Raw genomic sequence first — 21,835 nt, forward strand, 5'->3', positions numbered from 1 at the left:
GGGAAAGAAAGATCAGTCAAGCACGCCGACCAACGACTTCGATGACTTGTTTTTTTTTTTTCTTTGTCGTACCGATGCTTTTAAATTCAGACACTTTAACCGGATACAAACCGGTTTTCTCCTGCTAATACCATACCATTTATGACTTTTATCACAATCGCTCTCACTCCACAGTTTTAAAACGCAAAAGCATTGATCGAATACATCATTTTTTGATCATAAACCGTTTTCAAACATAACCATCTTTATACATATATCTATGTTCTTGTAACTTTATTTACAAGGAAAAACATATATAAGGAATTAAGCATACATGTCTCTATTTGTTTTACACATCTCATTCATCTGACTAATTAAGTCTATAATACTAAACACCACTATCATTATACTTCATGTCTACTAACCACGCTCTAATGAACAAAATATCAGGCTTTTTAGGGTACATTAGTAGTATCAATCACACACTAAGATTTCACCAACATATAATAATCTTATATCGCAAGCACTACTAGCGGCGAGGAGGTTTTTGTTCTATCATATCTCCATCATGTTGAATGAGAACTTGGAAAGAAGCTTGGGAATCTGCGATATGATCGGTCCATAAGTCTGCAACATATAAACCAAAAGAACAGCATATTGAATATAGAATATAGTGAGAACGCAAAATGCAGTTTTGATTTGATTTGATCTTAGGAGTGTTTCTTTTTTTTTTGACCTTTTCATTCTCATGGATTTGGCACAAGGGAACAGCGAGGAGTTTGAAGTTTTTAGGCACGACAAACTGCTGATGTAGCGCTAGTCTCCCAAGAAAAAGCTTTAAGCATTCCTGAACCCAAAAAAAAATAGATGAGGATAGAGCAGAACTTTTATGTCAACTGTTACTACCAGGTAAGTGGGAACTAAACTAACCTTTGGATGTTTCACATTGGGTGGCAAGAATGGATACATGGATGTTTCAAAGTTTGGTCTCCGCCACATCCCAATGCATTCTCCCACCTTCAAGAAAATTAACCAGAGAGACCATTCTTGAGCCAGGGAACAAGTAAAAGACTTAGAATTCGTACTACTTCTTACCTCCAAACCCGGAACAAGAACATTCTCGTTAACCGAAAGCTTTGAAGCAAGTTTGCGTCTCAGACCTTCAATATCTAAGAAGGTACCTGATGTCAGCAATTGAGATTTGAGACATATGTAGAGAGGCTATAAAAGAGTAAAAAGTAAAACCTGATTCACCGGGTCTCAAACGACCACCAGGAAGCTTGAAGATGGAGTTTCTATACTGAAGAAGCAAAACATGAGGATGCTTGAACAACTCAACCTGATGTTTACCAAAGAATTACATGTTATAAAACAACTCTTCTTCTGTAATAATTTTCAAAAATCCCTAATTTTGCTAATCAATCAAAATTTTTTTACCAGAAGAACAGCTTCAACACAAGTCCTCAAACCATGAGCAGCGTAACTGCAAGAGATAAAAAGGTAAAAAACTTTAGCTACAAGTTAACATAAAAACAAAAACAGATCAAAATCGATTGAAACACTAAAAGTACTTCGATTTCAATCTGGCGACACGATCAGTGATCATCTCGTCCTTGACGCGAACAGCTTCTCGCGAACCGAAGTAGTAGCTACTAAGCGGGTATAAATCTACTACCGAGTCATGGTTTCTCCCCGTCGCGTTCTCTTCTCTGCTCTCAATACCTAAAACTCGAGCTTCTTCACCCATATTTTTTTTCCCGGGAAATACAAAGACAGAGATAGCTAAAGCGATCACCAAGACAGAAGAATGAAGAATGAAGAATTACGAGCGAAGGAAATTAAAAAGAGGAGGTGTCGTAGTATATGATCGGTGAGACGTGGCGGCTCCAGAGAGCTCGTCTCCACTAAACGGTGCTTTTAATAGCCGACGCCGGCCAGAGTGTGAGAGGGAAAAAAGAGTTAGTGCTGATCAATATTGGGCCTCCTATAATGTTAACGGGCCTTAGCGGGATAGGCTTTTTATCAAACAGTTTATTGATTCTAACTACAAAACAACGACGCGATGTTATATTGTCAAACTTAGAAACGGGAGGGTGTTACGGTGGTGGAGAGAATCAGAAGGGTTTTGCTCCTCCTTGTTCACTCGGAGAGACTGTGAAAAAAAAAAACCTAAAAAGATGAAACTCGCAGGTCTGAAATCGATCGAGAACGCGCACGAAGATTCCGTTTGGGCGGCGACATGGGTTCCGGCGACGGAAGAACGCCCGGCGTTGCTTCTGACTGGATCTCTAGACGAAACGGTGAAGCTATGGAGAGCGGACGAGCTGGATCTTGTGAGGACTAACACAGGACACTCCTTGGGAGTAGCAGCTGTGGCGGCGCATCCTTCCGGGATCATCGCAGCTTCTTCTTCGCTCGATAGCTTCGTCCGTGTCTTCGATGTTGACACTAATGCCACCATCGCTGTTCTCGAGGCTCCTCCTTCTGAGGTTTGGGGTATGCAATTTGAACCTAAGGTAAATTGGTTTGAATCTGTTAGCTCAAATCAGACAGGAACTTGATTGTGTTTGACTTGGTTGTCTGAAATTACTTTAGATCGACTTCTGATTTGCTCAAATCAGAGAGTAACAATGCTATACAGCTATGTTGCTAACTTATTCATTTTACATTGTTCTTCCAAGGGTACAATCCTTGCTGTTGCAGGTGGAAGTAGTGCATCCGTCAAGCTTTGGGACACTGCGAGCTGGAGACTAATCTCAACTCTATCAATCCCACGTCCCGAAGCACCAAAGCCTTCTGATAAAACCAGCAGCAAGAAGTTCGTTCTCTCCGTGGCTTGGTCTCCCAACGGGAAACGCCTCGCTTGTGGTTCAATGGATGGCACCATCTGTGTCTTTGATGTTGATCGCTCTAAGCTTCTTCACCAGCTTGAAGGACACAACATGCCTGTGAGGTCCCTTGTGTTCTCACCTGTAGATCCGAGAGTCCTCTTCTCTGGATCAGATGATGGGCATGTGAACATGCATGATGCAGAAGGGAAAACTCTGGTGGGGTCCATGTCGGGGCATACTAGCTGGGTGCTGAGCGTTGATGCTAGCCCAGACGGTGGAGCTATAGCAACTGGCTCGAGTGATAGGACCGTGAGGCTGTGGGATCTTAAGATGAGAGCTGCTATTCAGACAATGAGCAACCATAATGACCAGGTTTGGTCTGTGGCGTTTAGACCACCTGGTGGAACCGGTGTCCGTGCTGGTCGTCTCGCTAGTGTCTCCGACGACAAGAGTGTATCACTCTATGATTACTCATGAAAAAACTTGTTTTTCTTTTCTTTAATGCATTCTTCAAGACACATCTTGTTTTCCAAGGATTCTATGTAAACACTAGTTGTAACATTGTTATCTGCAAGAGGTTTTTTGTTGATTTCAAACTTTGCTTGAGAGCTTATTATAAAACTGGAGATAACGAGCAGTTTATGAGTACACAAACAACAACTAACAGCTTTCAAAAACAAAAAAAAACAAAACGAAAGAAGATGGTCTGTTTCTTATGACCTAAGTGTCTGGCTTCCTAAGTAACTCTTGAGAACATCCATAACAGCTCCAAAATCAGCTTTCACTTCAACAGGAGGATTGGAGAATCTGCACTCCATGTCAGGGATGGCCTTGGAGTGATAATCAATCTTCGACTGAGTAAACTTCAACCCATGAGCAGTACTCACAACCACAGTCCTATCAGTCGGCGCAATCACTCCTCTGTTCCTCAGCTTAAACAAAGCAGTCAAAGCCACACCCGTATGAGGACAGATAAACATCCCAGTAGAATCCGCCTGAGCCATCGCATCCATCAGCTCCTCCTCAGTCGCTTCCTCCACAATCCCGTCACACTTCTTGAGAGCGTACACAGCTCTATCGATGGACACAGGGTCACCGATCTGAATCGCAGAGGCGAAAGTGGTACTCGCGGTCATGGGCTTGAAGTCCTTCCAGCCAGACTTGTAATGCAAGTAAAGAGGATTCGCATTAGCCGCCTGAGCACAAACCATCCTCGGGATCCTGTCCACGAGTCCAAGCTCTTGACACATCTTGAAACCTTTGTAGAAAGCGTAGATGTTACCGAGATTGCCACCGGGAACAATCACCCAATCAGGAACTTGCCAATCAAACTGCTGAAGAATCTCAATCGCCGCAGTCTTCTGCCCTTCTAACCTCAAACTATTCAACGAGTTCGCCAAGTAAATAGGTAACTCAGCGGTTATCTCTCTGATAAGCTTCATACAGCCATCGAAATCAGTGTCGATGCTCAGAACAAACGCACCGTTGGCTATCGGCTGAACAAGCTGAGCCATCGAGATCTTGTTCGCCGGCAAGAAGACGATCGAAGGGATCCCCGCGGAGGCGCAGTAAGCGGATAGAGCTGCTGATGTGTCACCAGTGGAAGCGCAACCAACGCCGACAACAGGACGTTTCATTTTTCTTAACCGGTTAACTTGGCTAACCAAAACGGTCATACCGAGATCCTTGAAACTTCCGGTATGGCTAATCCCACAGTGTTTCACCCAGAGATCGTTCATCCCTAGAAACTTCTTCCCGAACCTCTCCGCCCAGAAGAGGTTGGAGTTCCCTTCGAAGGCCGAGACGATGTCGTCGTCGTCGATCTCCGGGAGCACCCACTCTTTCTTAGACCACACGCCCGATCCGTAAGGCCACGAGCTCTTGCCGACTCGCGAGTCGAAGAGATCTCGCCAGTACGCGCCGTCGAACCGCTTCAGAGCCTCCATGTCGTGCTCGACGTCGAGGAGACCTCCCGAGCGGCTGCGGTAGACGATCTCGTCGAGGGAGTAGTGCTCGGTGGATCCGGGGGGAGCGTTGAACGGGACGTATCTGGCGGAGAACGGATTCGCGGCGGTGGAGCGCTGGAGGCGAGCGTCGTCGCGGATGGTGTTCTCGGTACGGCGAGGCTTGGCGACTGTTTCGATCGGGGTGGTGGTGTTTTTTCCCTCGGCGGAGGAGGTGCATGAGACGAGGACGGGGCGGTAGCGGAGGAGAGGGGAGGAGGGGTGGCGGCGGATGAGGTCATGATTAGGGCTGAGAGAAGACAGAGAGGCGTTGAGGAGAGAAGTGGAAGCCATTTTAGAGATAGAGAGACAAGTGAGATGCGGCGGAAGATTTTGTGGACACACACACGGGAGAGAGAGAGGGAGAGAGAGACGACAATTTTCAGATAAATACTCTGATTATTTAGAGCCGGACGTAATAAGGTTTAAGCATTTAACATATGGGCGTAACCATCCTTGGGCCCATGAAACCATTCAGATATCCACATTCTTTTTCCATATTCGTCACCTCTTTATATTATCAGGTTGATATAATTGAGTCAATTAGATTCTCTACAAAAAGACACATTAATCAAGTATCCAGATTTCTTTCCATTTCTCTGTGTTCAAAAAAAAAGAAACAAGCTACATCTTTACATATTTGCATTTGAAATCAACATGTGAAAGAAGAGTACTCGAGCATCACATATAACTTGGCTAAAAATGCAATTTTTTTTAGAGACAAATATATCTATGAACCAGGTATATTATATATATGTAAATATGTATCGGACTAATTGTCACAGACTTGCAAGAGTAAAGGAGGAAAGCAACAAGGGAAAGATATTGTATTAAACATGGACTCACTTTAACAAGTCCTCTAAAACTAGTACACTAGAATGAAAACAGGTGAGGCCATTGCGTAAACATCATCTCTATACATACATTAGGACTAAACGGGGGGTATGTTGGAGAAGGAGAAACCTTGGTATCCTTTGTAAGCGTAATAGGCGATCCGAGTATAGTAAAACCCTGGGATGAACAGAAGACACCCCAGTACCATGAAGAAAATCCCTGTTAAACAACAAAAGAAAGAATGAATGAATGAATCCACTCATTACCTGAGCTCCTCAAGCCCCCAAATCACAAATAGAAACCATACGTTTTTGATCCAAATCCAGAACAAAAGAAAAATCAGATCACCTTTATTATACACAAGTTCTTCCTTCCTGAAGTTCATACTAAACAATTACACAATCTCAGGATGAAATCAAATCGAAATGTTTATGTTTCTAGCAGCAGCAATGCATAGCAAACCAGATTACTCTAATCTAAAGTTTTTTTCTTCAGAACTAATAAACTCTCTCAGATTCTCATCAATCTCCATTTTCCACACCTAGGATCTAGCTCCCGGAGAAGAATTAATTAGCAACAAATATATATAGAAATCGCACCGTGGCCTCGATCACCACCAACTAGATTGTACGCCATGAAGAAGCCTGAGACGATCCCCAAGGCTCCGAACACCAGAAGAGACACCGCGAGCGCGATCTCCTTAACCGGCGGTCGGTTATTCACGGTGTATGCAGTCCCAATCATCATGTCCTCGTCCGATATCGAGAACGCATGATCCACGTACGCCATTAATACACCAGCTCCAGATCCAGATCAATGGTACTATAAACGAAACGATCAAATCTCTGAGAAATCAAATCGAGCTGTTTGCTGCTTCAGAAAGTTAATGAGAGAGAGAGAGTCTCTTCTCTTTTAGTCACGGAGACGGATCCGTGGTTTGGTGCAACTTCACTTATCGTGACATCTACTCAAACGTACGATTTCGCGCCGGATCTGTTATCTAGATGCAAACTACGCGTCGTTTTGATTGGTTTTCTCCCCCACGTAAAACAACGCAACGTCCGAGTTTATTTTTTAACGAAACCTGTAGGCGAGCCTACCAAAGAAAAGAGTTTCTTTTTTTTTTTTAACTTCTGTAAACAGTAGTGCACATTGATGCTTAGTATAACTCTCACACCAAAGCAAACCAGGTAGATAAATGCTCTCTAATATTGTGTTTGTTCTTTTGATGATGACATAACGTATTTACAAAAAAATTAAAGGAAAGAAACAAAACAAAACCAAACCCGATCAGAGAGATTTTTGGGGAGGATAGAGTTTCCAGAGAGCAACAGTTGCATCCTCGGATGCAGACGCCATTAGCTCACAGTCTGGAGAGTAGGACACGGCGTTGCACTACAAAACAAGCACAAACATTCAGAAATGTTAACTGTCTCCAGTTAGTAAAAGAAGAGAGTGGTGTAGACTAGAAAGTTATAGAGAAACATTTCACAAACCGTTGCTCCGTGGTACTTTAGTATAGCTAGAGGACTTCCTTTGCGATAATTGTACACCCTTACTCTGTTTTCCAAATACATGTAACAAACAGACAGGTATTTGGTAAAACTAGCTGATATATGGAAAGGAAAAGAACAATTTCATATGCGACCAACCAATCTCTACTTCGGATTTTAAAATGGGAAAAACGTGAACCAGATCATCAAAAGTGAGTTTAGATTCTTAAGAAGGGTGGATGCAAACCTGTGATCCCAACCAGCTGTGGCTGCAATCTTCCCATCAGGTCGGATTGAGGTGCCCGAGATGCCTGGCCTTTCCAAAACAATCTCTTTCCTAAGTGTTAAAGAACCCTAAGAACATATCACACACAAAAATTTATCATCAGATTATAACAGTTGTACAACGATATAAAAACTGCTTCATTTCCTTACAGTTGAATGGTTGATATTATACATAACAATTTTGTCATCTGCCCCTCCTGAGATACCTCCATCGCATGATGATGCAACACAGAGACTTAGAACTGCACAAAGAATAACAAATCAATAATGTGGAAAGTTAAAACAGTAGGAACACAATATAAGAAACATCTGAATTATGGAAAATGAGAACAAGACCTGGCTCTGAATGAAATTTCACACTTGTTAGAGGAATCTTCGCATTGCGTACATCCCAAAGCAGTGTTGACCCATCCTCATAACTGCACATGTTCAGAATTAACCACCAATGATTCAAAAAAACAAAGTATACAAATCTTTATTTGTCTTTTCCTGATTAGTGGTAAAAAAAATCTCCAGAAAGAAAACATACCCAGCTAAGACATGTAAGAAACCCTGTGATTCAGGAGGACAAAATAATTGAACTGCCATACACATTCCTGCAGATGACCCAATTTAACACGTTAATGAAAATATTGCAAGCAAATTGCACAGGTGAAATGATAAAGGCTTTCTAGTTTACACAATTTTAATAATGGGGAAAGCGTCAATGTTAACAAGAGAAGTACATACGAAGGATCTCATCTCATACAGAAAACAGTAGAAGCTTACCTCTTTCTTTGGTAGAAGCACTGGCGGATTCATCAGGGCTACCTTGAGGAAGCTGCATGATCTTGTCTCCGGTATTCAGATCCCATATCTCTACCTTCACATATAAACCAAATTGAAACCAAGAAACTTAAAACCAAATAAGCGAGTGGGGTTCGGTCCAAAACAAAGAATTATATGGTTTTTTTCTTAGTCACCTCAGTAGGTTCCTCCCCTGCTACTGCTACGTAAGTGGCACTTTCAGTATGATCTCCATCTGTTATTGATATATTTTTAGTAAATACAGATATGTGTACAAGACAGCCAGAAACAACGACTTATTTTTTTTTGCTATGTCAGACAACTGGAAAAATAAACCTCGATCACAGACCAATTCAGTCGAAAACCATGATCAGACCACAAAAATTCTAGAAAACCAAGTAAAACATACCTTGAGGCAAACCAGAATCCCCCACAGACCCTTCAGTATCATCTGTACATTGAACAGTACGCTTGTCTTCAACGTCCTCCTGCTCATCGCAATTCTTGGAGTGACCTTCAGCTTCTTTGAGAGAAGCCTTAGGCTTCTTAACAAGAGAGAACTTGCAAAAATGATAGGTGCTTGTATTGAGTACTAGTAAAGGATCCCTGCCAAGCCTGTCGACCAAAGATTAAGAACGAAGTTATCAAAAGAATCAGATAGCAAAGAAACAGTTGAAAAGGGAGACCTTGATAGACCACCATCTTCAATATCCCAACACTTGACAGTTCCATCTCTTCCCTGACTATAACCATAACAGTTAAGTAGCTCAGCTTTTTCCAGAATAGATTGATTATGAACCCAACGCTTGGGGGAATTGCTTTACTGTTTACCTGATAACCTTGTTCTCTCCTAACCAGGGAGTAGCTGCTACAGCTAAAACCCCATTTGCTCTACTATGAGCCCTACAAAACCCGAGACAAAACAATGAATGCTGCTTCATTATGAATAAAGACAAAAGTATTTTTCAAAATCAAAATCACAAACCAGGCAGAAGAAACTGTACGGTTCTGAATGGTATCCCAAATCCTCAACTCTCCATCAGCTGAACTGGAGAAATTAAAAATCTTCACTTTGCAATAAAACAACAAAAACTAAGCAAATATAAAACTTGGGGTTTCAAATAGGTGAAAGAAGACAAACATACCCAGTGAAAAGCAGAGACTTTGATGGATGGAACGAAACGTCCATAACAGAGTGACGGTGTCCTCTAAGAACAGCCACCGGATCAGGCGGCGGTCTCTTGCTCATCTCCGCTTTAGCTTCTACACAAAAACCCAATTACGCCCTTCCAAAAGTTGGAAAATTTTGCCGCGAGAATAGCTTGCTGAAGATCCCAATGGAGTCCTATTATGATGAAGACTGAAGAAGACGGTTTGATAGTTTAGTGCTCTTGTTATCACGCTGGTTCTAATTTTTAGAGAAAAACTACGTGTCGTTTTATTTTAAACTTAAACGGCAGAACGTCCGACTTTATTATCACGAGTTTTACTACTGTTTGACGGTTAACAATTATCCGAGTTTCCAAACAAAGCAAACTCTTCACTCTCTTCACTTCTTCACAAGATAGAGGTGAGCCACACAAATGGCTCCGAGAACCGATTCGCAAACCCAAGCCACCATGTCAGACACGTCTAACGAATCGTCGATCGATCCGATCTTCCACATTCTCCGTCTCGTCCCTTTCTCATTCCTCCGTCCGCCGCGTCTCCGTCTCAAGCTCCCTTCGTTCACTCTCCCCTCTCCGATGACTGTTTTCGCGCTGATCCTCCTCACCTACTTCCTCGTCATATCCGGATTCGTCTACGACGTGATTGTGGAGCCTCCGGGCATCGGATCGACCCAGGATCCAGTCACCGGGGCGATACGGCCCGTCGTGTTCATGTCGGGTCGGGTCAACGGGCAGTACATCATCGAAGGTCTTTCGTCGGGATTCATGTTCGTGATGGGTGGGATCGGGATCATAATGCTGGATCTGGCGTTGGATAAGAATCGAGCTAAGAGTGTGAAAGCGTCGTATGCTACGGCGGGAGTGACTTCCGTTGTGATTGGTTATGTTATGAGTATGCTCTTCATCCGTATTAAGATCCCTGGTTATCTCCATTAGACTTGTTTTAGATCACTTGCATTTGGTTCTGTAATGGACTCTCTAGTCTCTAGTTTACGAATTACCGTTGAGAAAAGAAGTGACTTTTGTGTTTCTTAAAAGCTTTGTGTGTTCACTGAAACCGGATTCTCTACTTAGTTCTGAGTTTCTTTGTTTGGTAATGGTTGTGTCAGCTTTGAATGTTAGAATCTGCGTTTGATATATCAATCTTGTCGTTTAAACTTACGTTAGAAACGATCTGCAACAGTTATGTTTAAAACAGAGTAGAGATTTTGAAGTTGCGTTTTGTGAACTCTTTTTCTTTGTTAAATCTCATTTTCTCTGGTTCTATCTTAAGATGCATGATTCTTGTAATCAATATAAGAGACCATGTGATTGCTCAGTTCTTTTGGAGTTTTGGTAACCTCACAAATCTTTCATCTAGATCCGTTGTAAAAAAACATCAAAGTGTGCGGGTGTTCAAACTTCAAACGGGTCTTTGAATCGCCAGCTTACGTAAAAGGGAAGGGATGCTCTTTGTGGAGAAAGCAATGCACCATATTCCCACTGTCTGCTACATTAAAATCTCAAACTGAGAATCTGTGGATAAGAACCAAAGAAAATCTACACTTGTTGTGAATATGTATGTATGTGAATATTCTATATATCTACTCTCCTCGCACCAACAAACCGAGGGCCATATATTCAAAGCCTCTTACAAAGATGGAACGACCACCTGTTTATATTCAAGCTACTTGCAACTTTAACAAAAATAGCTATATTTTGCATTTGTTTGATGAATTTAACAAAAAAGGTAGAAGCATTTTGCGATAGTACGTGGGCAGAGAGAAGGCAAAATAGTAGTATAAAAGTTTTTACAGGTTGGATACTACTAAATCCACTTCTGGTATTTTTTGACTTGCTTCTCTTTTCAAACTAGTTTTTATTAACCTGCAAAATTCATCAGAAAATTCAAAGCGTTAAGTAACAATAGCTTTTTAAATGCCTTTCATGGTTTGGCTATAACGACAAAGGTTACTATTTAGTTACCTGATGAGTTCCTTCTCCACCGGTTTATTCTGAAGTACTGGCTGACCGGAGTTTCAGGAACCGGTATGCATTTTCCGATCACCGCCAATGGCCAACTGGTTAAATACGAATTTAATATTTTCTTGCTTTGTTAAGTGCTCAAATTCAGTCCATATGTATATGTGTCGTTTGGTCAAAAAAAGTAAAAAAATATAGCACATATAATGATCGTTTCTAATTGCAGTCAAACTTAAGCATACTAAAACTCCTGGTTATGTTTTGATAATCTTCTAAAATGATGTTATATAGTCGAATTATTCTTTTATTGGATTATAAATTAGCAGAAACCAATCATATAATGGTTTCGTGATTATATTCAGCTAGATCAATGATGACTGGGTTGGAATTAACTGGCATATCGTACCGTGTGGACATGTGATGGAAATTTCTAGGAAGGCACACACTTGACACTACACTTGCTCTTGAGTGTGTGTGACTCCTTACTCATATATCACCACATTTTCTTATTATATACATCTAAAAACTTACAGTTGACTCTCTTTCAACGTCCTCATAAGTTCTAATCTTTGTAAGATGTATCGATGTAAAGACAATCTCAGTGATCCCTGAGTAAGGCCAACTGATATCAGTTTCGTAAGCTGGTTCACCAGTTTATGATATTATACACTGAGAGAAGATACGTTAACGTGGCTCCCATCTGCAAACCCCAAAAAAATGTGGGGTCTTTATTTCGATTTCAAGATTTTATAACTACATGAAAGTTGTAAGAGGGTACATAATTTCTAGTATTCAAAACGGACACCAAGATAGATAAGCCACACTGAACTAGATATAATTAAACTGGGCTATACGTGTCTTTTCCTTCGAATACTTATTGGGCGAGTGCATGGAAGAAAGTTTCTGACAGATCGTGGGCAATAACGAGAATGAAAAGCGCTACGTAATTTTTCTACTCTAGGCCTCTAGCATCATCCGATCGTCGTGGTAATCATTTGGACCATAAGACTATGAAAACTCCGAAAGTGTAAACACTTCATAATTTCGAAACATTTTTACTAGTACATATCAACGGACCACATTGAGGAAGAAAAAAAAAACAAAAAAAGGAGACTGTGTAAGTTTGGCTATTCGGGCACAGAAAAGACATGAGAGTGCCTAGCCGCAATGATTTGAGGTTTGAATATCAAACTTTATCTTTTCCCAACACATATATCAATAATAGGATTTATGAGTTGATTGAGTTCTATTCGGAATACGATAAGATCTGGCATGTAGAATCCAAAGAAATATCGAGAAGAGTTTTTGGGCTTATCTACCGGGGGAAAAAGATGATAAGTGACGTCCCAATACCTATCCACATGTTCTTGCCTCTGTCCCTATTATCATGTACATGCGATTCCAGGACTTTATTAGTATAATTCTGTAGAAATTGATCAATTTGTACGACTTGTTCCAATATGATTTCTATTATAAATGATATCTATTAGATCTTACCTGCATCACTGATGTCATAAGGAAAAAGTCTTACCTAAATGATACAAATACGAAAGTTTCTATACGTGAACTTAATTTGGACGTTGAATTTTACCAAAAAATAATAATAATTTAGACGTTAAAAATTGAAATGTATAGGCAGTTATCTAGATTTCAGACAAAAAAACGGTATCAAGTATAACTATAAAGTATAAACTATACATTTAGACAGAGTTAGGTATCGAATATAATAGTGCAGCAATGCTGCTCTTTACAATCATATATTAATATACAACCAAAATAATATTAAAACAGAAATCAGTTTAAATATTAGACTAATAGACTTGTAAAACGAAGCCATCCAAATTTGTGTTCTAGTTGAAAAAAATTCAATTATCATCTTTGAATAGTTTCAAATTTTTTTATTTATTTAGGATTCAAATGTTTGTAGAATGCACAGTAATTATTATTTTTTTGAGCAACCCGATATGATTAGAAAGGAAAAAGAAAGCAAACATAAGAGTTTATGGCCTCGGGTCCAAATTTGAAGACAAACAAGATTTTGCTAATAAATCCGCAGGCCCATTACTGACCCTTGGCGTGAAAACGAAGAGACAAAGCCAGAAAGGCGATGTCGGAGGATAAACCAGGGCCATGACGTCCGTAAGTACTCCGTAGAGTTCCGAAGGTCTTCTTCCCGTGGTGATTGCTCTGACGAGCTCTTGAGAGTCTGTTCTGAGATAGATATTTGTGAGATTGAGGGAAGAGGCGTGATTCAGTGCTTCCCTAGCTGCGAGAGCTTCCCTCATTAGTGCCGAGGAGACGTGCGTTTGGGCGATTGATCCTCTAGTGAGCTCGCATCCTTCTGAATCTGTGAAGATCCATCCCTGCACAGTAATTAATAATAACAAAAAATTCTAAATATAAATACATTTATATGTATCTATATGTTTTTAATACAGGTTCCATATATACTAAAACACTGGCGAGCGATTGTTTTACATAATAGTAACACAACAACCTCCAGTACTTTATTTACACTGGATCCATTTCAAACAAATTGTAATCTATTTAAGTTTTTTTTTTTTTAAATATACTCTATTTAAGTTGACATCATATCATATTTACAATTAGCTTGTTTAAAGTTTTGTAGTCTATATCGTAGGTATTCCATTGTATGTAGAAACTTCAAATTTCGAAAAAAACAAGTTTGTACTGGACCTCCATTGTAGCCATCAATATCATTTACTGTACATATATTTGTGCATATTGTTCGTATCTGATGTCGATAGCAGTTTGCAAAACACTTATTTATAAGTCGGTAAAGTTTATCATGTAGAGTTAAAACTGCTAGATAAGGACAAACGAGAATTCGGCTATCCTTTTTCGGCAAATTCGTATTATATATTGTTTGATTGCATAGAGAAGTCGAGCGGTCTAGAACGGCCTAGTTTACGTAGATACCACTCCCATAAAAAGCAATACAAAAGAAGTTATGTTTAATCATTCAAACTTAAAATTCGGTTTTGATATACAATCAATACATAAATGTCCAATACTGTATGCTTTTTGTTTTGATGGCTCCAAACAAAATTAAAGTACAATGGAATCAAAGTAAGAGAAACTCAAATATGCAAAAATGGAACCGAGTAACTAGTAAGAAAAAAAACTAGTAAGAAGATTCGTTTTTTTTTTGAGCAACATAAGACTTCTTCATTTATAACTTAATTAGAGTTTGAGCAAAAAAAAAGATTCGTTTCTATATCTTTTTTGTGGACACACAACAAATGAATTTTCTAAACAAGTGAACGTTAAAGATACATAGATTATATCGTAACTCTTAGGGCCACAACACTTTTTTTTGTCTATATGACTATATCTTGTCTGCCCAGCTAAGACGTACAGCGAAACTTCGGCCCCATTCATATACTAAACCGCTCGTGTCAATCACTCAAAAATAACTTCCGATATTCGATCTTTATCTAATATATTTTATGTTGGTTCTTGAGGTAAAACTGAAACTAAATTCATAAAACGAGGAGCTTAATTATGTGTTCATTGATCTCTCTACATTTTCAATTTGTACCTTAAAGTTCAGTACTTTCTCTTGTGAAAAAGGATGGTGTTTAATCTTATGGTCACATGTTATTCGGTTATTATCCAGCCTGGCGAATGCAGAGATCTTTTTCACTGGGTGCACAATTAATTTAAGAATAAAAAACACTATATAAAGGATCGAACGTGGGTAAATTACGGGTGCACTAGAGTATTATAACCACTTTATCTAGTAGAATTATATTGATATTGCCTACAAATATATAAAGAATTGTGGGTGCACTTGCACCCTCACTCATAGTGTGGCTTCGCCCCTTCCTCTCGAACACATAAAAGTAAAATATATAATCAAATGGCATCGAGTTATCAGTCGCTTAAACGAAGTGACGAACAAGAAGAATAATAAACAAATTTAGTTAAGAATGACAAAATCTTTATTTAACAAAGCTGAAGTTCAACTCATGTAATCAACGAAATTATTTACATTAAACCCACAAAACCTCAATGAACTTAACCAATGTCACCACCAAGAGGGGTGTTGGTAGCAAATAGGAAATTACAGGGAAAAATCTGCGAAAACCTCAACACCGAGAGTAAAACCAACAGATAAATAAAATATACATTATTCTTCATTTGCTCTGTTTCTTTCAATAATACAAGACGAGACGACGATCACAGGAAGAACAAGTGTACTTGCGTTTGACCTTGAAACAGAGTGGCAAGAAACAGAACAGCCACTTGGTCTCAATATCTACCGCCGCCACTTTTCCGCCGCAATACGGACACACACCCGGTGCTTGTTGCCGACCAAGCTCTGTTTTCTCCTCGTGATACACAAACTCCAAACACATTATTGCTTCTTTCTCACTCCAACTCTCAGAGACACCTTTTGTGTTTATATATTGCTTCTGGCTTGTCTCTGTTTCTTTTCAGGTACGTTTGCCTGGAAAACTCTAGAAGTGTGAAGAAGAGAAAAAAGAAAGAAAAATTCCTTTTTAATTACCAAAAATGGGAAAATATTTGCGTGAAGATGTTTTCTTTTGTTGTAGCTGTAGGGTTTAGCAGTACGATGACAGTGTATTAATAGAAGATGGAAGGAGGATTACGTGGCAGGCTCTCAAACGTTACATGTATAAATAATTTATAAATTTAATAAATGTACAAATAATTCATATTCCAAATATCATTTCGAGTCTTGGAAATCAAATATCTGTTGATGATACGATGACAGCTTTCATGAAATATAAACCATGTATTAACATAAATACAATCTTTTTTAAGGATGGGAACAAAAAATCAAGTCGACAAAAAAGGAACAAGTGTAATGCCATCTCAGGTTTCAAAAGAAATAAACACAGCACACTAAAATAGATTCAACATGAGTCCAGAGGAAACTCAACGCTCACATGGCAAGAACTGAACCAAGCAAGATAGAAGTAAACAAAAGTTTACACCGAAACAGCATCATGAGGGTGAGTTGAGATCCTGAAGATCTCATTTGAAAAGGGAAAAAATTAAGCCGTTTAGAGCCTTCTATTCTCACCTCTTCATTGTGTGAAATTCCTAAATCAGCATGTGGTTCACAATACTTTCTGAACAATGATAAGAAGGTAGTTTGAGCAATACACATCTGGTGGTAATCCGATAATAAGTAATTTAGGCATCTTCAAAACAGAGCAGACTAAAGAATAAACAAAATATGAAGAGAAACTCTTAAGGGATAGAAGAAGAAGCAAATGAGATATTGACCAACCTTGAGTCAAGCTTGTTGACATAGTAGAACTTAAATTCTTAGACCTAGACGGCATGGATACTACAATGTATTGACAATCTATGCAATTCGTTCTGATACTAATTATCCATTGCAAACATAAATCTCTCCTTGGCAATAATAAGTAAGGGATGATAGATCCTGCTCGTTCTAGTTCAAATTGTTCTAGTCAAAAACAAGCCAAACACAACAGCATACAATATGTAACATGATAAAGTTAGTAATAGCGTTAATGATAGGTCTCTATAAAAGAGCAGATCCATATGTCTGTCTATTCTTATTCATCTTCAGTTCAATCTGCTGCTAAACTTCAAGATACATGTGTCCTGGCTTCCCATCCATTGTTTTCCTTATTACCGCTTGGTGATCACGAGCCCACCCTGAATATTCACCATTATACTTGTAACTTACGTAGAAGATGGCATTATGGGCTTTCAGCTTCTCATGCCCTTCTTCTGTGTCTTCTTTAGTTACTACAACCACCTTCTCGATCTCCAAGGGTGGGGGAGCAGTCACTTCCTACAAAAGAAAAGGTTCATTTCTTTCTTTTCTCTTCTTTTTGTCAGAGAATCTCAAGGACTTACGTTCTTTGTTTTCGAGTAGAACGCAATTTCGGTGAATAGATGCAGCCAGTCATATTCTTGCAACTCTGATTCTTGCACCTGTGATGAGATCCACAGAACAAAAAATGTATTTTACATGTCAGACAAGTTACCTTCTCAAGCTAATGCAGATTCAAACAGTGGACATGATCATACCACATAGTACTTTTTATCGTCAGACGCCAATTCTTCATCAGACAACCATTTGGGCATTGCACCTTTGTAGAAATCATCTACTGCCGTATCGTCCCAACTTTCATCCACACCATCATCACCTTTAAAAGAGTTCTCTATAAACAGTTAGTTCTTTATAAACCAGAACTCCAAACAAATGTTGGTGATATATTCTTACATTTGATTCTGCAGGCTAAGGTACTCCACCTCACGGGATAGTTTGGATAAGAATCATCGCACAACAAGGTCTGAAAAGAGAAGACCGAGTCAGACACAGGATCCTTAGCGTCCAAAGTTACATAGACGAAGTCGTATGCAGTAGAGGTAAGATCATACTTTTCCCAGCGCACAAACTTGAAGTTTGTTCCCTGTCTCAAAGCAAAAACAATAGCTCACAAAATCATGCAATCCACCATTTTAAAATAACCAAAAGAAGGCGCATAAAGCGTTGTGGAACACACACGGTATATAATTTATTTCACCTCACCATGTTCCATAGATCAGTTGACAAAGAAGATAAAAACTCATATAGGTATAACAACTGTCTTAAGAAAAATCATGTTATATGATTTTAAACTAAAAGTCTTTATTCCAATGTTTTACACAGCAGAATAATGTATATGAAAATCCTAAATAAATAAAGAAAAAAAAACCTTTAAGACTGCTCTCCCGCATTACCCAAGTTGCCCCACATCAATAGCAATGAAAAGAAAAACATAAAGAATGATATACCTTCTGAAAATTGTGGCAGTGGAGTCCAAGCCTACTATAAAGAGCGATGTCATAACGATCGCCCCAGGTAGACTTAATTAGTCTAGACGGATAGCAACAGTTATCCACATCAAAACCCTACAAAATTAACACGAAGAAAAAAAGTACCGATCGAAAAGATCATCAAATCATCCGCTGGAAAATCCAAAAAAAAAAACGACCTAAGTAATCAAAATCTGATATACATATACAAGCAAAATCATGGATTAAGATATTCGAAGAGAGATTACATCGGCCAGCCCTTCTGTATTGAAACCGGGATCGTCTGTAACATCATCCAGACCGAACTTTAGCCGCATAGCCTTTCGCCTTCTTTTTTCCCTCCGCAATAACTCAAAATCCTCCATAACCTCCTCCAACTCTCTTGACCAAGCTTGCCCTAATTCTCTCAAATCTCATTTCATAAAATAAAATAAAATAAAATAATTAGGTTCGATGCTTTAGCTACGTCAATACGACGTCATTTTTAATAAAATAAAAAACGAGAAAAAAAAGCCTAGACCGTTTTAATCCCACGCAAACGCTCGAACCAGTTGTGTTCTTTCCTTCGGTCTGCTTCTCGTGGGATCTGAAAGTAGGGTTTGAAGAGATAATACAATTTTGGTGATATGGGGGACTCCTCGCCAGAATATGATCCTGACTATGCCCGATTCGCAGCAGAGGTTCTTTCTTACAAATCATCTTCTTAATTATAGGCCTGTAGCTTCCTTTCATACATCGCTAGTGATTGGTTATATAATATATTACTTGGTTATGTAGGTGCGAGCGGAGTTGAAGGAGCTCGCAAAAGATACACATATTTTCTCCTCCTCCTCCTCCTATGATCCGGCTGATCGAGGGTGGTCCACATACGTTACAGATGCCAACGTACGTAATATCTTTAGCTCTCTTCCTTTTGTTCATTTCTCTGATCTCTCACTGAACTTGTGTGTATTTATAATTAAATTCACTATTAGCAATCTGTGCGTATAGGCTTTTTTTGCTGGTAGGAGGATAAAACCTACAGCTTGGCGCGTTCATTATGACAGAGGCCTCTGCTCTAGACTTGCACTCTACTGTTACAATCTTCAGAATGGCACAGCTTACGATTTTCAGGTTATCATTCAGATACATGAGCAGCATCACCTTTCCTTCACCAAGTCTTTTATAACATTCGAGGCTGTTAATCCAGCCGACGGTTCTCCACTCACTTTCGAGACTTGCGTTAAGCATATCGATGATCGAGTCACACACGTCCCCAATTTGTGGTGGGAGACTCACATTTGCAGGGTGGAAGGTTAAGAAAATCTGTCTAGCAGCTATCTTTATATTATATGGGGTTCCTCTGCCATTATCATAAGTTTTTTTTCTCTGTGTGGTTAAAAGGTAGCGAAGAGGCTGATTATGAGTGGAACGATGGAGCAGTACATGATTATTACAAAGGTGAAATGCCTAAATGGCTGTCTAATGAAGATCAGCAACGATGCTATAAGGTAATTACTCTTCTTTTTTTTTTAAAGGTAATTACTCTTCTGCGATGCGTCTAGTAGTCAATTCATATATGCACAAAATCATTCATGTTTCCATTGTTTTTTCTTTTATACAATTGGTTGTGTGAATCCATAGGTTGAGCAATCGGAGCTTCGTGACAAGAAAAACGGGTGGCTGACTCTGTTAACTGAGTTTGCCTTCTTCACGAAATGGAATGGACCTCTCAGTCCGGCAGAGATTGAGGATTGCCGACCTTTGATTACTCAACATGTGGTTGTGGAAACTCTTGATGGAGAAGGTGAGAAAGAGCCGCGTGATAAGCTCAATGCTGCCAATGCAATCTTCTACATATCTTTTGAGTGCGTGGAGGATCCAACAATAGGTCGTTATAGGGCGGTTGTACGGAAGACGATGGATGGTAAACCGGGGCACATGCGCCTCGAGGTTACCTGTTCGAGAGTCTGATCTCGAGAATATTAATAAGTATTAAATGTATGATCGATTTTTTTTTTTTTTGTAAACTATGTATGATCGAATTGATACATCAGAATTATGTTATCATGAAATTTGAGTTGTTCAATAGGAAAAGTTGCACTATAGCCTTACTTGATTCAACATAATTTTTTTTGACGGAGATCCTCTTCGGAAATACGCAGATATAAAGAGGTGTAGGCTCATGTTTGAGTAATACATATCTAGTGGCAATTTGCTGATAAGTAGTTTAGGGATCTTAAAAAGGAGCAGCCTAGAACTAAACAAAATATGAAAGATAGACTCTCAGGGATAGAGGCAAGTGAGATATCTACGGACCTCGAGTTCAGCTTTTTGACATAGTAGAGCAATATTATTTAGTCTCTATATTGCAGAACAAGTTTACGAAAACCACTTTCGCTACGTCTTTCACATTCCATATTTAGGCATTTAACAGATCATCTTTTCACTCCAAATTGTTTATGTGGTTGATGATTTAAACTTACCCTTGGAAATTCGTGTTCTCACTATCATCGAACTTAATTACCGTAACACAAGAAACCCCTAAAAATAGCTGGGTTAAAAAAACATGTGAACTTCAAGGTTCTTAAATCTAGGAAATGTAAGAGCATCATTATCCTAACACCCCATAATAGAGTGCTTAATTATTTTTTTCTGACTAAAAAAAAGTTAATAAACGAATCAATTGTGAGCCGCGACGTGTCAATGGGGGTTTGCAAACAAAGCAAACATCAATGTTTAAATAGACTGCAGAGGCGATGGTGCTTAAAATTTTTGTGGGATCCACCCACAATTATATTATTTTTTTGTTAAACATCCCCTAAACACTTGGGATATTGATGCTCTAACAAACTTCAGTAAGAAAAATCACTACAGAAACTAGTTAGGTAAAGAAGGAGTGGAACAACGCCCACAATATCAAAGAGAAATGTATGAAAACACCATACAATATGTGGAGTCAGTCACTCTGAGTTGCTTAATTTGTTAAATTAGCATTAACAAATTGGATACCAACGTAAGGTTTTGTGCATAGAATAGATACAAGTTTAGACATGACTTCAATATCATTTGTCTTTATCGACTTCATGTAGTTGTAGAGATCATTGGATTTGGGTGGTACAATGTCGTGGTACTGCATAACCAGTGAGAACATAATTAAGAAGCATACCAAATAAATCGGTAACGAATAATAATTAAGTTTTGAGTGCAAATGGGAATCAACCATGTTAATGGATTTTTTCGTCGTGATAGTGAATGTGCCAGAAAAGAAGTTCGTTTTTTTGATCAACTATAAAAGTGATGGTATTTTCTGATGAAGTTTAAAGGTTTTTAAATCATAGTATTCAAAGGGATTGAACAATAGATGTAATATAATTTACTAATTAAGATCAAATACTCATCTTCATGTATATAATAATATAAATCTATACATAACTCAAACATGGATAAGACAAATCTTGTACCTATTAACAAGTTCCCAAAAATGAAGTTATATTTAATAACAAGATAAAGATCTCAATTCATATCTATAAACTCATATCTCTTTAAATCTCATTTGAAATAACTTGAAAATAAAATTGATTACAACACAAATGAAAGAAAATTACTTGGGTCTTCTCTACGCCTTACATCATGCATATATAAATGGTCACATTGGAGAAACTATAACAATATATCATATA

The 21,835-nt window shown here is 38.9% G+C and overlaps 9 protein-coding genes across 11 annotated transcripts; 3 read left to right on the forward strand and 6 right to left on the reverse strand.

Annotated features, from left to right (window-relative positions):
* Positions 1 to 226: 226 nt before the first annotated feature.
* LOC108842323 (pre-mRNA cleavage factor Im 25 kDa subunit 1) lies at positions 227 to 1,913 on the reverse strand. The gene is made up of 7 exons (XM_018615193.2): positions 1,551 to 1,913; positions 1,417 to 1,462; positions 1,225 to 1,318; positions 1,075 to 1,148; positions 910 to 996; positions 716 to 826; positions 227 to 606 (listed from the first exon to the last, which is right to left on the reverse strand). The coding sequence occupies exons 1-7, from the start codon at positions 1,724 to 1,726 to the stop codon at positions 535 to 537; spliced, it is 660 nt and encodes a 219-aa protein (XP_018470695.1). The 5' UTR covers positions 1,727 to 1,913; the 3' UTR covers positions 227 to 534.
* Positions 1,914 to 2,051: 138 nt separating this feature from the next.
* Positions 2,052 to 3,406, forward strand: LOC108842321 (WD repeat-containing protein VIP3). Its single transcript, XM_018615192.2, has 2 exons — positions 2,052 to 2,495; positions 2,661 to 3,406. The coding sequence occupies exons 1-2, from the start codon at positions 2,157 to 2,159 to the stop codon at positions 3,285 to 3,287; spliced, it is 966 nt and encodes a 321-aa protein (XP_018470694.1). The 5' UTR covers positions 2,052 to 2,156; the 3' UTR covers positions 3,288 to 3,406.
* A 61-nt stretch (positions 3,407 to 3,467) lies between these two features.
* Positions 3,468 to 5,202, reverse strand: LOC108842320 (threonine synthase 1, chloroplastic). Its single transcript, XM_018615191.2, has one exon. It carries the CDS (start codon positions 5,105 to 5,107, stop codon positions 3,524 to 3,526), a length of 1,584 nt encoding a protein of 527 aa, XP_018470693.2. The 5' UTR covers positions 5,108 to 5,202; the 3' UTR covers positions 3,468 to 3,523.
* Positions 5,203 to 5,542: 340 nt separating this feature from the next.
* Positions 5,543 to 6,611, reverse strand: LOC130508161 (uncharacterized). The gene is made up of 2 exons (XM_057003440.1): positions 6,247 to 6,611; positions 5,543 to 5,866 (listed from the first exon to the last, which is right to left on the reverse strand). Exons 1-2 carry the CDS (start codon positions 6,434 to 6,436, stop codon positions 5,745 to 5,747), a joined length of 312 nt encoding a protein of 103 aa, XP_056859420.1. The 5' UTR covers positions 6,437 to 6,611; the 3' UTR covers positions 5,543 to 5,744.
* A 205-nt stretch (positions 6,612 to 6,816) lies between these two features.
* Positions 6,817 to 9,584, reverse strand: LOC108819857 (protein DECREASED SIZE EXCLUSION LIMIT 1). Of its 3 annotated transcripts, none has more exons than XM_057003437.1 (13): positions 9,357 to 9,584; positions 9,197 to 9,259; positions 9,043 to 9,114; positions 8,898 to 8,954; positions 8,621 to 8,817; positions 8,388 to 8,446; positions 8,194 to 8,287; positions 7,955 to 8,021; positions 7,762 to 7,844; positions 7,576 to 7,667; positions 7,388 to 7,494; positions 7,144 to 7,207; positions 6,817 to 7,042 (listed from the first exon to the last, which is right to left on the reverse strand). In XM_057003437.1, the coding sequence occupies exons 1-13, from the start codon at positions 9,458 to 9,460 to the stop codon at positions 6,938 to 6,940; spliced, it is 1,164 nt and encodes a 387-aa protein (XP_056859417.1). In that variant the 5' UTR covers positions 9,461 to 9,584; the 3' UTR covers positions 6,817 to 6,937. The 3 variants fall into 3 exon arrangements, with proteins under 3 accessions (XP_056859417.1, XP_018448385.1, XP_056859418.1); XM_018592883.2 differs by having other exon boundaries at positions 8,621 to 8,826; positions 9,357 to 9,583; XM_057003438.1 differs by having other exon boundaries at positions 8,621 to 8,826; positions 9,197 to 9,254; positions 9,357 to 9,448.
* Positions 9,585 to 9,732: 148 nt separating this feature from the next.
* On the forward strand, positions 9,733 to 10,517 carry LOC130508160 (uncharacterized). The gene has a single exon (XM_057003439.1). It carries the CDS (start codon positions 9,795 to 9,797, stop codon positions 10,314 to 10,316), a length of 522 nt encoding a protein of 173 aa, XP_056859419.1. The 5' UTR covers positions 9,733 to 9,794; the 3' UTR covers positions 10,317 to 10,517.
* A 4,767-nt stretch (positions 10,518 to 15,284) lies between these two features.
* On the reverse strand, positions 15,285 to 15,932 carry LOC108840953 (uncharacterized). Its single transcript, XM_057003442.1, has one exon. The coding sequence runs from the start codon at positions 15,722 to 15,724 to the stop codon at positions 15,521 to 15,523; it is 204 nt and encodes a 67-aa protein (XP_056859422.1). The 5' UTR covers positions 15,725 to 15,932; the 3' UTR covers positions 15,285 to 15,520.
* An 820-nt stretch (positions 15,933 to 16,752) lies between these two features.
* LOC108828158 (UPF0725 protein At5g63820-like) lies at positions 16,753 to 18,555 on the reverse strand. Its single transcript, XM_018601752.2, has 6 exons — positions 18,422 to 18,555; positions 18,153 to 18,269; positions 17,599 to 17,788; positions 17,403 to 17,521; positions 17,229 to 17,306; positions 16,753 to 17,163 (listed from the first exon to the last, which is right to left on the reverse strand). The coding sequence occupies exons 1-6, from the start codon at positions 18,536 to 18,538 to the stop codon at positions 16,948 to 16,950; spliced, it is 837 nt and encodes a 278-aa protein (XP_018457254.2). The 5' UTR covers positions 18,539 to 18,555; the 3' UTR covers positions 16,753 to 16,947.
* A 158-nt stretch (positions 18,556 to 18,713) lies between these two features.
* LOC108834732 (UPF0725 protein At4g29550-like) lies at positions 18,714 to 20,271 on the forward strand. Its single transcript, XM_057003441.1, has 5 exons — positions 18,714 to 18,853; positions 18,951 to 19,058; positions 19,164 to 19,467; positions 19,557 to 19,663; positions 19,797 to 20,271. Exons 1-5 carry the CDS (start codon positions 18,800 to 18,802, stop codon positions 20,124 to 20,126), a joined length of 903 nt encoding a protein of 300 aa, XP_056859421.1. The 5' UTR covers positions 18,714 to 18,799; the 3' UTR covers positions 20,127 to 20,271.
* The last annotated feature ends 1,564 nt before the right edge of the window (positions 20,272 to 21,835 follow it).

Source organism: Raphanus sativus, chromosome 2 (genome assembly GCF_000801105.2).
Source record: "Raphanus sativus cultivar WK10039 chromosome 2, ASM80110v3, whole genome shotgun sequence".
NCBI lineage: Eukaryota > Viridiplantae > Streptophyta > Magnoliopsida > Brassicales > Brassicaceae > Raphanus > Raphanus sativus.

What these genes read in the sequence shown, in the direction of transcription:
- LOC108842323 (XM_018615193.2), bottom strand. Translation starts at nt 1,726, where the DNA reads ATGGGTGAAGAAGCTCGAGTTTTAGGTATTGAGAGCAGAGAAGAGAAC. An exon ending in GTGTTGAAGCTGTTCTTCTG is followed by an intron (nt 1,319 to 1,416) that starts GTAAAAAAATTT and finishes GGTAAACATCAG; the next exon opens with GTTGAGTTGTTCAAGCATCC. An exon ending in CCAATGTGAAACATCCAAAG is followed by an intron (nt 827 to 909) that starts GTTAGTTTAGTT and finishes TTTTGGGTTCAG; the next exon opens with GAATGCTTAAAGCTTTTTCT.
- LOC108842321 (XM_018615192.2), top strand. Translation starts at nt 2,157, where the DNA reads ATGAAACTCGCAGGTCTGAAATCGATCGAGAACGCGCACGAAGATTCC. An exon ending in GTATGCAATTTGAACCTAAG is followed by an intron (nt 2,496 to 2,660) that starts GTAAATTGGTTT and finishes TGTTCTTCCAAG; the next exon opens with GGTACAATCCTTGCTGTTGC.
- LOC108842320 (XM_018615191.2), bottom strand. Translation starts at nt 5,107, where the DNA reads ATGGCTTCCACTTCTCTCCTCAACGCCTCTCTGTCTTCTCTCAGCCCT.
- LOC130508161 (XM_057003440.1), bottom strand. Translation starts at nt 6,436, where the DNA reads ATGGCGTACGTGGATCATGCGTTCTCGATATCGGACGAGGACATGATG. An exon ending in TGGTGGTGATCGAGGCCACG is followed by an intron (nt 5,867 to 6,246) that starts GTGCGATTTCTA and finishes GTTGTTTAACAG; the next exon opens with GGATTTTCTTCATGGTACTG.
- LOC108819857 (XM_018592883.2), bottom strand. Translation starts at nt 9,460, where the DNA reads ATGAGCAAGAGACCGCCGCCTGATCCGGTGGCTGTTCTTAGAGGACAC. An exon ending in GAAGATGGTGGTCTATCAAG is followed by an intron (nt 8,827 to 8,897) that starts GTCTCCCTTTTC and finishes TTTGGTCGACAG; the next exon opens with GCTTGGCAGGGATCCTTTAC. An exon ending in TAAAGTACCACGGAGCAACG is followed by an intron (nt 7,043 to 7,143) that starts GTTTGTGAAATG and finishes CTTGTTTTGTAG; the next exon opens with TGCAACGCCGTGTCCTACTC.
- LOC130508160 (XM_057003439.1), top strand. Translation starts at nt 9,795, where the DNA reads ATGGCTCCGAGAACCGATTCGCAAACCCAAGCCACCATGTCAGACACG.
- LOC108840953 (XM_057003442.1), bottom strand. Translation starts at nt 15,724, where the DNA reads ATGTGTTTGGAGTTTGTGTATCACGAGGAGAAAACAGAGCTTGGTCGG.
- LOC108828158 (XM_018601752.2), bottom strand. Translation starts at nt 18,538, where the DNA reads ATGGAGGATTTTGAGTTATTGCGGAGGGAAAAAAGAAGGCGAAAGGCT. An exon ending in ATACAGAAGGGCTGGCCGAT is followed by an intron (nt 18,270 to 18,421) that starts GTAATCTCTCTT and finishes TTAATTTTGTAG; the next exon opens with GGTTTTGATGTGGATAACTG. An exon ending in CTTAGCCTGCAGAATCAAAT is followed by an intron (nt 17,522 to 17,598) that starts GTAAGAATATAT and finishes ACTCTTTTAAAG; the next exon opens with GTGATGATGGTGTGGATGAA.
- LOC108834732 (XM_057003441.1), top strand. Translation starts at nt 18,800, where the DNA reads ATGGGGGACTCCTCGCCAGAATATGATCCTGACTATGCCCGATTCGCA. An exon ending in TCACATTTGCAGGGTGGAAG is followed by an intron (nt 19,468 to 19,556) that starts GTTAAGAAAATC and finishes TGTGGTTAAAAG; the next exon opens with GTAGCGAAGAGGCTGATTAT. An exon ending in ATCAGCAACGATGCTATAAG is followed by an intron (nt 19,664 to 19,796) that starts GTAATTACTCTT and finishes GTGAATCCATAG; the next exon opens with GTTGAGCAATCGGAGCTTCG.